This window comes from Achroia grisella, unplaced genomic scaffold (genome assembly GCF_030625045.1).
Source record: "Achroia grisella isolate CSIRO2021 unplaced genomic scaffold, CSIRO_AGI_Agris_v1 utg241, whole genome shotgun sequence".
NCBI classification, from domain to species: domain Eukaryota; kingdom Metazoa; phylum Arthropoda; class Insecta; order Lepidoptera; family Pyralidae; genus Achroia; species Achroia grisella.
The window spans coordinates 3,425,073-3,437,689 of NW_026712734.1; the positions used below are offsets into that span (position 1 = coordinate 3,425,073).

Here is a 12,617-nt window from a genome sequence, read left to right on the forward strand (position 1 = left end):
GATCGAAATTACGACAGCCTAAGCCGAGGTTCGAACCCCTAGCGGTGTCCTCAGACTAAAGTCATATCCGTCAGGCGGGAGTTGACCTTCAGCCGTTCTATAAGTCCTTCTTTGGTTTGAAGTGCCTGCACTCGTTCTCTATTGTCCGGTGAAGCTGTGAAACTGCGGCCAACAGCATTAGAGTATGCCGAAAAAAAATTAATAGTGATGATCAGTCAGATGATCAGACCAGTCCCTACTCCTGTACTGCTACTGCGTTCACGAGTATGACCTTTATATCAGATTCGTGTTTATGGCGTTAATGCAGTACTGGTGAACATAGTTCTTGGGCTGAGGCCAGTTGCGGCCAACAGCATTAGAGTAGTCCGAAAAAAAAACTCGTCGTATCATTGGTGGACAGCGTTAGTAGCCACCACTCACACGACCGGTGTGGTAGCGTGATGGTATGTATCCACGACAGTGAAATCGACCATTGCATGATCTCCCAAGTCGGAACGCATGGACCTAAAACATTTAGATGCATTTGAAATTCAAGCCAGTTTTTTTGTGCAACGACGGAGCGATCAGGTATATCGCCGATATAGTTTTTAATCAACCTACTTTTAAAAGGAAGGATTTCACAATGTTACAGTTTTTTTATAGTCCATAAATCCTATTAGTATTATAAACACGAAAGTTTGTCATATCCACATTTTTTTTTTATTTTACGGTTTTTTTTTAAAACAATTTAATAGACTAGAATAATGTTAAACAATTATTGCCTATTCTTACTTCACACAGTATAAAACAAAGTCACTGTCGCTGTCTGTCCGTCCCTATGTATGCTTAAATCTTTAAAACTACGCAACTGATTTTGAAGCGGTTTTTTTAATAGATAAGATTCAAGAGGAAGGTTTATATGTATAATACATGTACACCCGAGCGAAGCCGGGGCGAGAAGCTAGTATGTTATAAACATATTTTGTTATAATAGATGGATGTTTGTTACTCTTTCACGCAAAAACTACTGAACGGATTTTGATGCAGCTTTACAGTAATGTAGCTTACATATCAGAATATAGATCCAATTGAGAAGAACTGGCAAGAAACTCAATTGAATTGCTTTTTTAAGAGCCAGTTTATATACAATGTATATTTATATATGTGTCTATGTCTATCATTACAAGAAAATCCTGTGCATGAACAACTATTGCCATGCAAAATTATATTGTGTATATTATTATTATATATATACAGATAGCTAGAATAGGTATAATAAAAAATAATATTATTTGTAGGCGGTTTAATATGAATTTTGTATACTTTATTCATAAAAATAATGTAGTTGTAAAACTCAAGTCAGGTATGAAATAACAGCCTCAATCATGACCCAACAGTTCATAACAACTACAATAACGTAATAAGGAAAACATAAACAATAACTAACAAGTTTTATAAAAGTGTTTGTTGATAATGTACTCGTCTAATTTAAATATTATTTGGGGGGCTACCCGCGTTGGTTTCATGCCTACAATGTGGCTGCTAGGTCTATATACAACTAGATGTACTCACGACTTCGTCCGCGTGGAATTTAACTTTATTTTTCTATAATAAAAGTAGCCTAACTTACTCCTTATTACATTAGCTATCTGTCAAAAAAAGTGCCGTCGAAATCGGTTCAGCCATTTCAGAGATTAGCCGGAACAAACAGACAGACAGACAGACAAAAATTAAAAATGTTTCTTTGATGTATGTACCGTATTTATATTCATATGCATGACTTTACTGCATAGTAAAAACGGTTATTTCGCTATTACAAACAGTCACTCCAATTGTATTTATATGTATAATAATAATAATAATAATCTCAGGACAATTCACACAGACACACAGTTGTACAGATGATTAAGTACGTAGATACGTGTATGGAATCGGTATAAAAACGACATAATATCTCAGGACAATTCGCACAGAGCCATCTAGACCCAAGTTAAGCTAGCTAGAGCTTGTGTTATGGGTACTAGATAACTGATACATATACATAATTTTATTTTTAAATACATACATATTATACATAGAAAACACCCAGACCGATACAAACAATCATACTCATGAATAAAAATGTTTGTGCCGTGCGAGGAATCGAACCCGCGACCATCGGACGTAAAGCGGTGTGCTAAACCGCTAGACCACCGAGGTCGTCATATTATTTAGGTATATTTGTTTCTCACGGTACAGTAAGCTCTACCAATATTATTAGTGAGTACAATAAATTCCCATACAAAGTTTTCAACAAAATTATTTTTTTTGTTGAAGGAATATTGCAGTGGTTGATTTGTTTTAAATTGAAATAAAAAGAATATTTAGAATGTATTGTACGGAGGTCTTTGGGAGAGGCCTATGTCCAGCAGTGGACGTCTTCCGGGCTGCGATGATGATGATGATGATGATTGTACGTTGATTTTAATAATGACGTCACGGAATGTTCGAGAAGGAGTGCTAAATTGTATATAAAATAACATTGATGTTCTGGGCCTGACATTCAAATTTGAAATTTTGAAATTTTATTTTTAAATGAAGTAAAGGGCTATTTGCAATAGCAAACATTTATTCTTAGATAAGTCTTAACTGTATGGTTTGTATTAGGACAGAGATTCTAGCGAAATCGGCTAGAATTGGCAACACGTTGTGTAACGTACACACACCAAAATATAGCACCAACTCAAACAGTTCCTCCTCTTTTTGAAGTCTGTAGGAAAGCCAATTAAAGCAATGTTCAGGCATCGCTGCGCTGACAGCATTGAATGAGGCCTTTGATAACGATATCGAAAGCAACTTTCACGTGACCAGACAGCTAACCGATCCGAACCAATTTTTTTCTTTATTTTAAACTGTGTATAGAGCATGACATCATACCTACTCAAATCGGTAAATCATTTTCGTAATCACTCGATGCTTTTGTATAATTTTTTTTCTTGTTTAGTAATTTGACACTCTCTCTTATCGGCGTGTGCTCTGCCAGGGTGCTGGTAGGATTCTTTTTCGTTTTTAGTTACACATTTTTATACCGATTTGAACGATTTTCAGTTAGTTTATATTAAACTAGTCGACCCGTGCAACTTCGTCTACGTTTCATTTCACTACCTTTTGCAATATTTTTCATTACAGCGCCGCTCCTATTTGTCGTAGCGTAACGTTATATACCTTAAATCCTTCCTCGACAAATGGAGTATCCAGCACCAAAAGAATTTTACATTTCGAACCAGTGTTTTCTGAGACTAGCGCGTTCAAACAAACAAACAAAGTCTGAAGACTAGCGTTATAATATTAGTATAAATTAATTAAATTAATAATTAAGGTGTTAACTACTTTAACTTGTTATGCTTGAATAAAATAAAGGTCGGAATCTATTTCATTTGTAGTGAATTTGAAAAAATAATTATATGCTATACTCACACGGATTGGGCTCTGTAGTCATTATTTAAATCAATTAATAGTAATTTAATCAAATTAATCGGATATCATACTTTTTAGCTCGTACCGAAATAATCTCACAATTTAGAAACGTTCTTAAATGTTATAAAATGATTATATATTTACCCACTTCTTTTTGCCGTGAACTGAATAATTTTAAGATTTTTTTTTTATATATTAATGGCTATGATTTAGACATTATTGTATAATTATATTACTGATTACGAAGATTTAATCATCAGTCCTCTTGGACTGCATGAAGAGTACAATGGGTAACACAGTTTTTTCTGAGCAGCCTGTTGTCGTGCTATTAATGTCTTAATTAATGTATTGTCATGTCCATAAAAAACAGTTGTATAGTCAGAATATTTACCATTTGTATCGTACTAACATGGTATTGCATGCGTGTTCCAGGGAGGAGGGCGAAGACAAACCGAAGCCGACGGAGAGCCAGGACGACGGTTACGAGACGAGCAACAGCGGCGAGGCGGCGCGCCGCAAGCCCTCCAGCGCGGAGGGCTCGCCCGCGCCGCCCCCCGAGCCGTCCCCACCTCCCGACCCCCCCTACGAGCCACTTCTGCGTCACTATCCAGATCCTGAGCCAGAGCCGTACCGCCACTTCGAACCCCCCGCGCCCCCGCAACCCCAACCCGAACCACAGTACCAACACTTCTTTCCGAAGTACAACGACCCGTACGCGTTCAAGCGCGAGCCAGATGCGCCGTACGACATGAGCCAACACCATCAGCACCAACACCAGCACCCGCATCACCAGCAGCACCAGTATGGGCCGCCGGGGAAGCGGGACGAAGACTTATACAACGGCATCAAGAGGGAGTGCGACGACCCGTACTCGTTCGTCGAGGAGGAAGCGATGTGCGCGATGCTGGGCCAGCCCCCGCACCACGGGATGCCCCCGCACATGCAGCACCACGAGCAGCACCCGCACATGATGCACCCGCAGCAGATGATGCTCAACCAACCCAAAAAGAGAGGGCGCAAGAAGAAAATCAAAGACGAAAATGGGTGAGTTGTTTTGCTTCATTAAAATAACAAATAATCGACCAGACAGTGTTTGGTGAGGTGAATAGGTTCCTTGTTGATCATAAAATTATATATTTTTTATTATAACACTGTAATTGTAGGCTCACCTGCCTGAATGGAGTATTTTTTACTTCTTGGCGAGGCCCAAGTGAAAAATTGAATCAAAATTCAGTACACAGTGTATTACATGTAAATTCGTTACGAATTATCAAAATGACTTTAGGCATCAATTTGATACGCGCCGCGTCCTCGCTATTGGATACAGGTTACCAGAAGCCTGATATCGGGAGAATTAGATATTATTTAGATGCAGAAGTCAAGGTACATAATTCGCTATCCCGTGTTCATACTCACGTTTCATCTAACAGAGTCTTCAACGAGAATCCTATATATAGGCAACACCACAGTCACAGTGATAATTAACTTGTAAATGAAAAAGAAATTTGGAAAATCGAGTTCGATGTTAAGACAGATAGAAAGTTCACAAAAAAAAACCCATTTTAACTTAATGCAGTCTATAATAAATGTACGATGTATATTATAGGTAGATATATGTAAGGTCGTAGGCGGTCAGAGTGTATGTGAACCGTGTAACTTTAGTATCGACTACTACTTTCGTGCAGAATATAAAAATCGCGTGACTCTTAACGAATAAGTCGTTTACGTTACTTAAAAAGTAAATAGCGGTGATTCGCGCCTTTATGATTTGAACACTTCGCATTGCATAATTTTCGAAATTTTAGTACAACAGGAAGTGACCTTATAGGTCCTAACCATGCAGCAATTACTATGGAAATTTGATCTCCTGTCCCATTCCAACGGGGCTCGAAATTTCGATGACCTAAGTCCAGGTTCAAAGACGATACGGTACCTACAAATTAAAGTCAGATCTGTCAGTCCTTCCTCCGGTATATATTGCGTTCTGCACTCCACAGTGCGGTTTTCTAGAAACTTTTTGCCACGTACAACCACACTGGAATCATCATCATCATCATCGCAGCCCGGAAGACGTCCACTGCTGGACATAGGCCTCCCCCAAAGATCTCCACGATGATTGGTCCTGCGCTGCTCGTAACCAATGCCTTCCAGCGATCTTGACCAGATCGTCGGTCCACCTTGCTGGAGACCTTCCCACGCTGCGTCTTTCGGTCCATGGTCGCCACTGGAGGACTTTATTGCCCCAACGGCCATCTGTCCTACGAGCTATTTGCCCTGCCCATTGCCACGTCAGTGTCGCAATTATTGGGTCTATGTCGGTCACTCTGGTTCTTCTGCGGATCTCCTCATCTCCGAGCATAGCCCTCTCCATTGCCCTCTGAGTGACTCTGAGCTTGGTCATGAGGCCCATAGTTCGCGACCACGTCTCTGTGCCGTAAGTCATCACTGGCAACACACATTGGTCGTAAACCTTCGTCTTGAGACACTGCGAAAATTTGGACGACTGGCGACTGAATGCAGTGTCTTGTTCAACGAAAGAGAATTATTCAACTACCGATCTCCGTATTTATAGACCCAAGTCAGTGTTGTAGGGAGAGAAGTAACGGTTATCTTATGACAAACAACTTAGTACGGTCTATAAATACTAGATGGCGCTATATACAATATTTGTAATAATCTTTACATTGGGTACTTCATTAGTACTAAACACAAACTACCTTCTTTTAATATCTTTTTAAAACATCAGATTTTTCTACAATATAGATGTGAACCTTAACGTATTAATACTAGTTACCCGCCCCGGCTTCACACGCGTGTACATGTATAATATAAAACTGCCTGTTGAATCACTCTATTGCTGAAAACTGCATTAGAAGTTGCGTAGTTTATAAGATCTAAGCGTACAGACAGCGGAAGCGATTTCGTTTTGTACTATGTAAAGGTAAATACTAAAAATACGACAGTCGGTCTGTTTATTAAAATGGCGTCTGCGGTCACGTGACGATGTGTCGTATACAGCGATCTGTTGGTAACCTTTCCGTGAAATGTAGCTATATCCTTGAAGGTTTTAAACCTAAGTGGAAACCCAAGGTAACTGTACTCGGTGTACAGTCCGACTCAAATACAGCGCAGTATCAAGGAAAAATTAATTTAGAGGACTCAAATTCAATTTGATGTACGCAGCCAGAATATATAAGTTTGAGGACATCGGTGGTCTAGCGGTTTAGTACTACTTACTTCCAATGGTCGCGGGTTCGATTCCTCGCACGGTACCAACATTTGTAATCGTGAGTACGATTGTTTGTATCCCTCTGGTTGTTTCCTATATATAATACTAGCTACTCGCCCTGGCTTCGCCCGGATGTACATAGTATTATATATATAAACATTCCTCTTAAATCACTCATCTATTAAAAAAACAGCTATAAAATCCGTTGCGTAGTTTTAAAGATTTAAACATACATAAGGACGGACAGACAGCGACAGCGACTTTGTTTTATATTATGTAATGATTAGCTCTATCAGCTATTTAGTACCCATAGCACTAGCTCTGTTTAATTTGAGATACGATAGCATTATAGCAACGATAATGAGTGCAATTAGGCGATATACATGTATAAGTATTAGTCTAGACCAGTGATTCCCAAAGTGGCCTATATCGACCCCCCAGGGGTATATGACAGACTGCAAGGGGTCTACGAAAGCGGTCATCTTGTTGTTTTTACTTTATGTTTTTAACAGTAAACTTTACTACAATTTGAAATTTACAAAAATCAATACCAGGTATGAATGGGGGGGTCTACCCGAAAACGAAAAATATGGCAAGGTGTGTACGACATAAAAAAGTTTGGGAACCTCTGGTCTAGACCTACGTGCCTTGTATTGTATAGGCTATGAATAGAATATAATAGAAAATCATTTATTCAAATAAACTTACATTGAAGCACTTGTGAGTTTTCTATCACATTTTTTTTAATCTACCGCTCATTCGGAAAGCTGTCTCATCACAAGAAGAACGAGCAAGAAACTTGCGTGTTGCTCATTTAAATAATTTTATTGTTTCTTTACATTTTAAGTTGAAGTGTGTGAATACAACTGCCAACCAATTGGCACTAAATCAATTAAATACTCAAATAGAAAAAATATTAAATGTACAACCAACTGGTTAAGCAACTAAATAAGAGTAAAGTCGTAGTCATTAGAGCAGACCAGTCCCCACAAGCAGCACTCGTTCACGAGTATGACGTATGAGCCAGCAATCACTGCGCTCTACCGTATTTTAGGGAGCCCAATGACCCGGCCCACCACGCCGCCACATGTCTGGACATTTTAGTGAGCATGACTACTCAACACATTAGACCACGTCACAGCTACTTAGAATTACAGTATATATTCGTAAATGTAGACGTTTTCGTGAACTTTGTTAATTTAAAATGCGTTACTATCAATTAATTAACCGCTGATAATAAATAAAACAAGGCTCTCCACATTACGAACCGTCCTTGCGGAATAAGGAATAGAATAGAATAGAAAATCATTTGTTCAAATAAACTTAAGCACTTTTGAACAATCATAACAATTTTTTTAATCTATCGCTCATTCGGAAAGCTGTCCATCATAAGAAGAACGAGCAAGCAAATTGAGTGTTGCTCTTTTAAATAATCACATTTTACAAGTCGAAACATGTGAATACAAACTACCAACCAGCACTAATTTATTATAGTCAAATATAAATATACAATAAGATTAAATCAGTCGTAGTGATAAGAACAGACCAGTCCCTACAGATGTAGAGACAGCTTTCCGAATAAGCGGTTGATTTAAAAAAATGTTGACTATTCAAAAGTGCTTAAATTAAGTTTATTTGAATAAATGATTTTCTATTCTATTCTATTCTATTCTACAAGCAGCACTCGTTCACGAGTATGATGGATGAGCCAGCCAGCTCAAACACTAGACCACGTCATAGCTACTTAAAATAAAATATACACATATACGTAAATTTGGTGAACTCAGTTAATCTACAATGCGTTACTATCAATTAATTAACCGCTGATAATTACAAGGCGAGCCTTGTAATTACGTATGGATGTTCTTGTAACCGTTGCCTTGTGGATAAGGTTGCCACCAACTGCAGTATTTATTGTCAAATGCTACTACTGTAAGGAGCACTAATTATGATGACTGATGACTGAGGCTTTGAAGCCGGCTACCGCAAGGGAAACCCCAAGTAGCGCCCGTGACTTGTGACACGGGTGTAGGTTTAAAAGGCCCTTTTAGAATGCATTAACACTCACCTTCACTACTTGCAGCTTCCCCCCAGGCCCAACTAAGACCGGGATAAACCCATTTCTAATACAATTCACTTTAGTATCCAAAACACAACCGGCACGCCTTGCGCTCGTCGACTGAATGCCGTGGCTCACCCAACGAAAGAGGATTATTCAACTACCGACCTCCGTATTTATAGACCGAAGTCAGTGTAGTAACGAGAGAAACGAGGGTAACGGTTATCTTATGACAAACAACTTAGTACGGTCTATTAATACTAGATGGCGCTATTTACAATATTTGTAATAATCTTTACATTGGGTACTTCATGAGTACTAAACACAAACTACCTTCTTTTAATATCTTTTTAAGATGTCGGATTTTTCTACACTACTAACTTCACGACTAGTCCTAGTGGGTTAGGCAGAGGTATTAGAAACTATCGCCATTTTACGGTGTTGTTTGTGTTAGTATGTGCTTTCTATATAAGAAACTTGTATGTTGCTCTTTTGAATAGATGTTTTTTTTTTACTGTAATTACTTATATAAAAAAAAACATTCAAATGAGCAACACACAAGTTTCTTGCTTATTCTTTTTGTGATGAGTCTGCATTCCGAATGAGTGGTGGAGTCGAAATATGACTATTCAAAAGTGCTTGTAATGAGTTTATTGGAATAAAAATTATTTCTATTTCTATTTCTATATATTTATAAAAAAAAAATGTTTAAGTATTTCTATTGCATAGTTGTCTAGTGCATAACAGAAACTTGTGCTTAGCTTGGATCTAGATGAAGTTGTGTGTCAAGTGAATGTAACACTAGACCGTAGATTTGGTTAGTAATTAGTGGATTTGATATCGAAGAGTTTGTTGGATATAAAAAAATATATATATACAAAGCTTTTTTTTTCCCTTAAGGCAGATTCATGTAAGCGACTTAATTTTATATTATACTAGCTGTACCCGCGACTTTGTCCGCGTAGAATTTTATTTTAATTTTCTAAAATAAAAGTAACCTAAGTTACTTCTTATTACATCAGCTACCTGCCAAGAAAAGTCGACGTCGACTTAGCATCAATGTGAGCGGAGCCTTATGGTGGTATAAGTTTGTTAGTATGTATCGGTGTCCCATTGGGCCGCGAGCCAGCTACAGGTCAAAGTGACCAATTTCCCGCCGGTTTAAAACTTCTATACTGGTTAAGGTAGTTGTATTAAGTAAATACTAGTGACGTCATCATAACTATTAGACAACATGTTAAAGTAAATTTTATAAATTAAAACTGAAATGAACTTTAAAGTTATAGCGCAGAAGGTCTATTTTTAACTAATTTCTTTTTAATGTTTGGGAGGGTGCTCCTTTTGAGAGTGGGTTAGGGTTGCTGGTTTACGTTTGGAGAATGGGTAGAGGACCTACTCTTGGAACTGTCACTGACTTTCGCTAGGGTTTTTTTTGTGGATGATAATGGAATGGTGCACCCGCCTGCGCTAACGGTTTACGCTGGCGGGGTACCAGTGGAGGATGATAAGATAAATATGAGGTCAGGTCAGTTAGCCCATCGTGGTAGATTCACCAGGAATTTATCACGATGGTTTCCAGGGTCACGTGGAGGTCAACCTGACATGGTACATTGCTCACAACGGGGTTATTAGTCCACATTACTAACAATTCCCTTCACCCCTCTTTCACTAGGGTTCATAATTAAATTTAATAAAAGTTTTTGGGTGAGAGAAAATGATTGACGAATTTTGACTCTGGCTCGCGGACTACCCGTCCCATGGGCTATAGCGTGTCGTCCCCACCGTACACCGTGCACAGTAAGACTGTGTGACACAATTAGTGCGGCGCGGACGGTGACCCCGCCCGAATTAGCGATCCGCGCGCCCGCGACCCACTTGGGCCGGGACGCATGGAACCCCACACTTCCTTGTAACGTTCCAGAAACCTTTATGTCGATATATAAAACCTTATGTGGCTATATTGACGGCCTCGGTGGTCTAGCGGTTTAGCACGCTTCCGATTGTCGCGGGTTCGATTCCTTACACTGCACACACATTTGTATTCATGAGTATGATTGTTTGTACCGGTGTTTACTATGTATAATATGTATGTATTTATAATATATATATCTACTAGCTGTGCCTGCGACTTCACCTGCGTGGATCACCCTTGAGTGTCATATTTATTTATATTTAATCAACAGCATAAAAAGTAATTTTCAAGCTTCTAGCATTAAAATTTGAAAATGACGATACTTCTATAGAACCTTTCATTTCCCCTTTCAAACCCTTACAACTCAAATTTCGCATTAAAACATACCCTATGTCCTTTCTCAGGGTCTGGATTATCTGTGTACTAAGTTTCATTTAAATCGGTTCTATAATTTTGGCGTGAAAGCGAGACAGACAGACAGAGTTACTTTCGCACTTATAACATTAGTAAGGATCTATGTACTTGTATCAACACTAGCTCTGCTTAGGTCACGACTGCATGGCGCTGTATAAATTGTCCAGGGTTATTAATAGTACCTTGAATTTAAAATTTGAGTGTCCCACCAAAACCGAGACGTATGGTCATGTTAATCAACACGAATAAGTATCTGAGGGGTGACAAGGAATTATGAAATGAGTATCTAGAAAGTCAGGAAATGCCGCCGGTGACGTTACGTCACCCTCCGCCTTATCGTGGTGCGGCCATGTCGCGAGAACGGCCTCGACGGCATCGCCACGTAAACGATTCGTGGACACTTTATAATAATAATACGATAGCTGAAAAAATAATAAAATATAAAGTATTGAAAACTGAAATAACCCGACTGACACTTACAAAGATTAACAATAGTCCCAAACGTCCTCTCAACTACCAAAACAGATGCATCAGTCAATAAACAATTCGAACTTGCCTCCTAGTATGGACTGCCAACTACAGAAGGCTGTAATCCTAAATATTTGCTGCATAATCAGAAAATTTCTACAAACAGATTAGGCCGATATTTATAGTATACTAGCTACTCGCCCCGATTTCGCACGGGTATACATGTATTATATATATAAACCTTCCTCTTGAATCACAATATATTTTTAAAAAACCGCTTCAAAATCCGTTGCGTAGTTTTAAAGATTTAAGCATACATAGGGACAGACAGCGACAGCGGCTTTGTTTGTATACTATGCAATGATAATGAACGTGAAAATATAACATTGTTATGTACATGGCTTAGGCCCGTACATAACAAATTTACCTGCGAAAGCAGAGAAGAGAAATAATAAAATTTATTTATTCCATTCCGCTATTTTTTTTTATTTTTTTTATTTAAAATTTGACCGCGTTTGACCGCAATCTCACCTGATGTTAAGTGATGATGTGGTCTAAGCTGTTACACGCAAGCTCAAATAATACCTATTCTCTCTTAACTTGAAACACCCAATGTTGTAAGAGGCAGGAAAAATAGACGCTGATTTTTTTATGTATGAATGATAATAGAACGGTGCACTGAAGGTTTACGCTGGCGGGGCATCAGTGGAGGATGATAAAATGAACATGAGGTCAGGTCAGTTGGTGAATAGCACATCGTGACAAATTCAACAAGAATTTATCACGATGCTTTCCAGGGGAAACGCGTGGAGGTCAACCTGTACATTGCTAGCAATGAGATCATCAGTCCACATTACTAACAATCCCATAGGACAATTTACACAGCGCCATTTAGACCCACATTAGGCTAGGCTAAAGCTTGTGTTATGAGTACTAGATAACTGATACAAATATTTCTTTCGTAAGTACATACATATTGAATTAATTAATTGAATTATTGCTAATTGGTAGTTTGTATTAAGACACTTCAGCTTAAAATGTACAGTAACTATAAAATTATTTAAAAGAGTAACACGCAAGATTCTTGCTCGTTCTTCTTG

At 38.5% G+C, this 12,617-nt stretch overlaps 1 protein-coding gene across 1 annotated transcript in view; it reads left to right on the forward strand.

The window, feature by feature from the left end:
- LOC131842484 (collagen alpha-1(I) chain) overlaps positions 1-12,617 on the forward strand; it is a 100,016-nt gene that overhangs the window by 44,145 nt on the left and 43,254 nt on the right. The window contains exon 2 of the mRNA XM_059191020.1: positions 3,868-4,479. Within this exon, the coding sequence (XP_059047003.1) occupies positions 3,868-4,479 (612 nt within the window). The remainder of the gene's footprint in view (positions 1-3,867; positions 4,480-12,617) is intronic.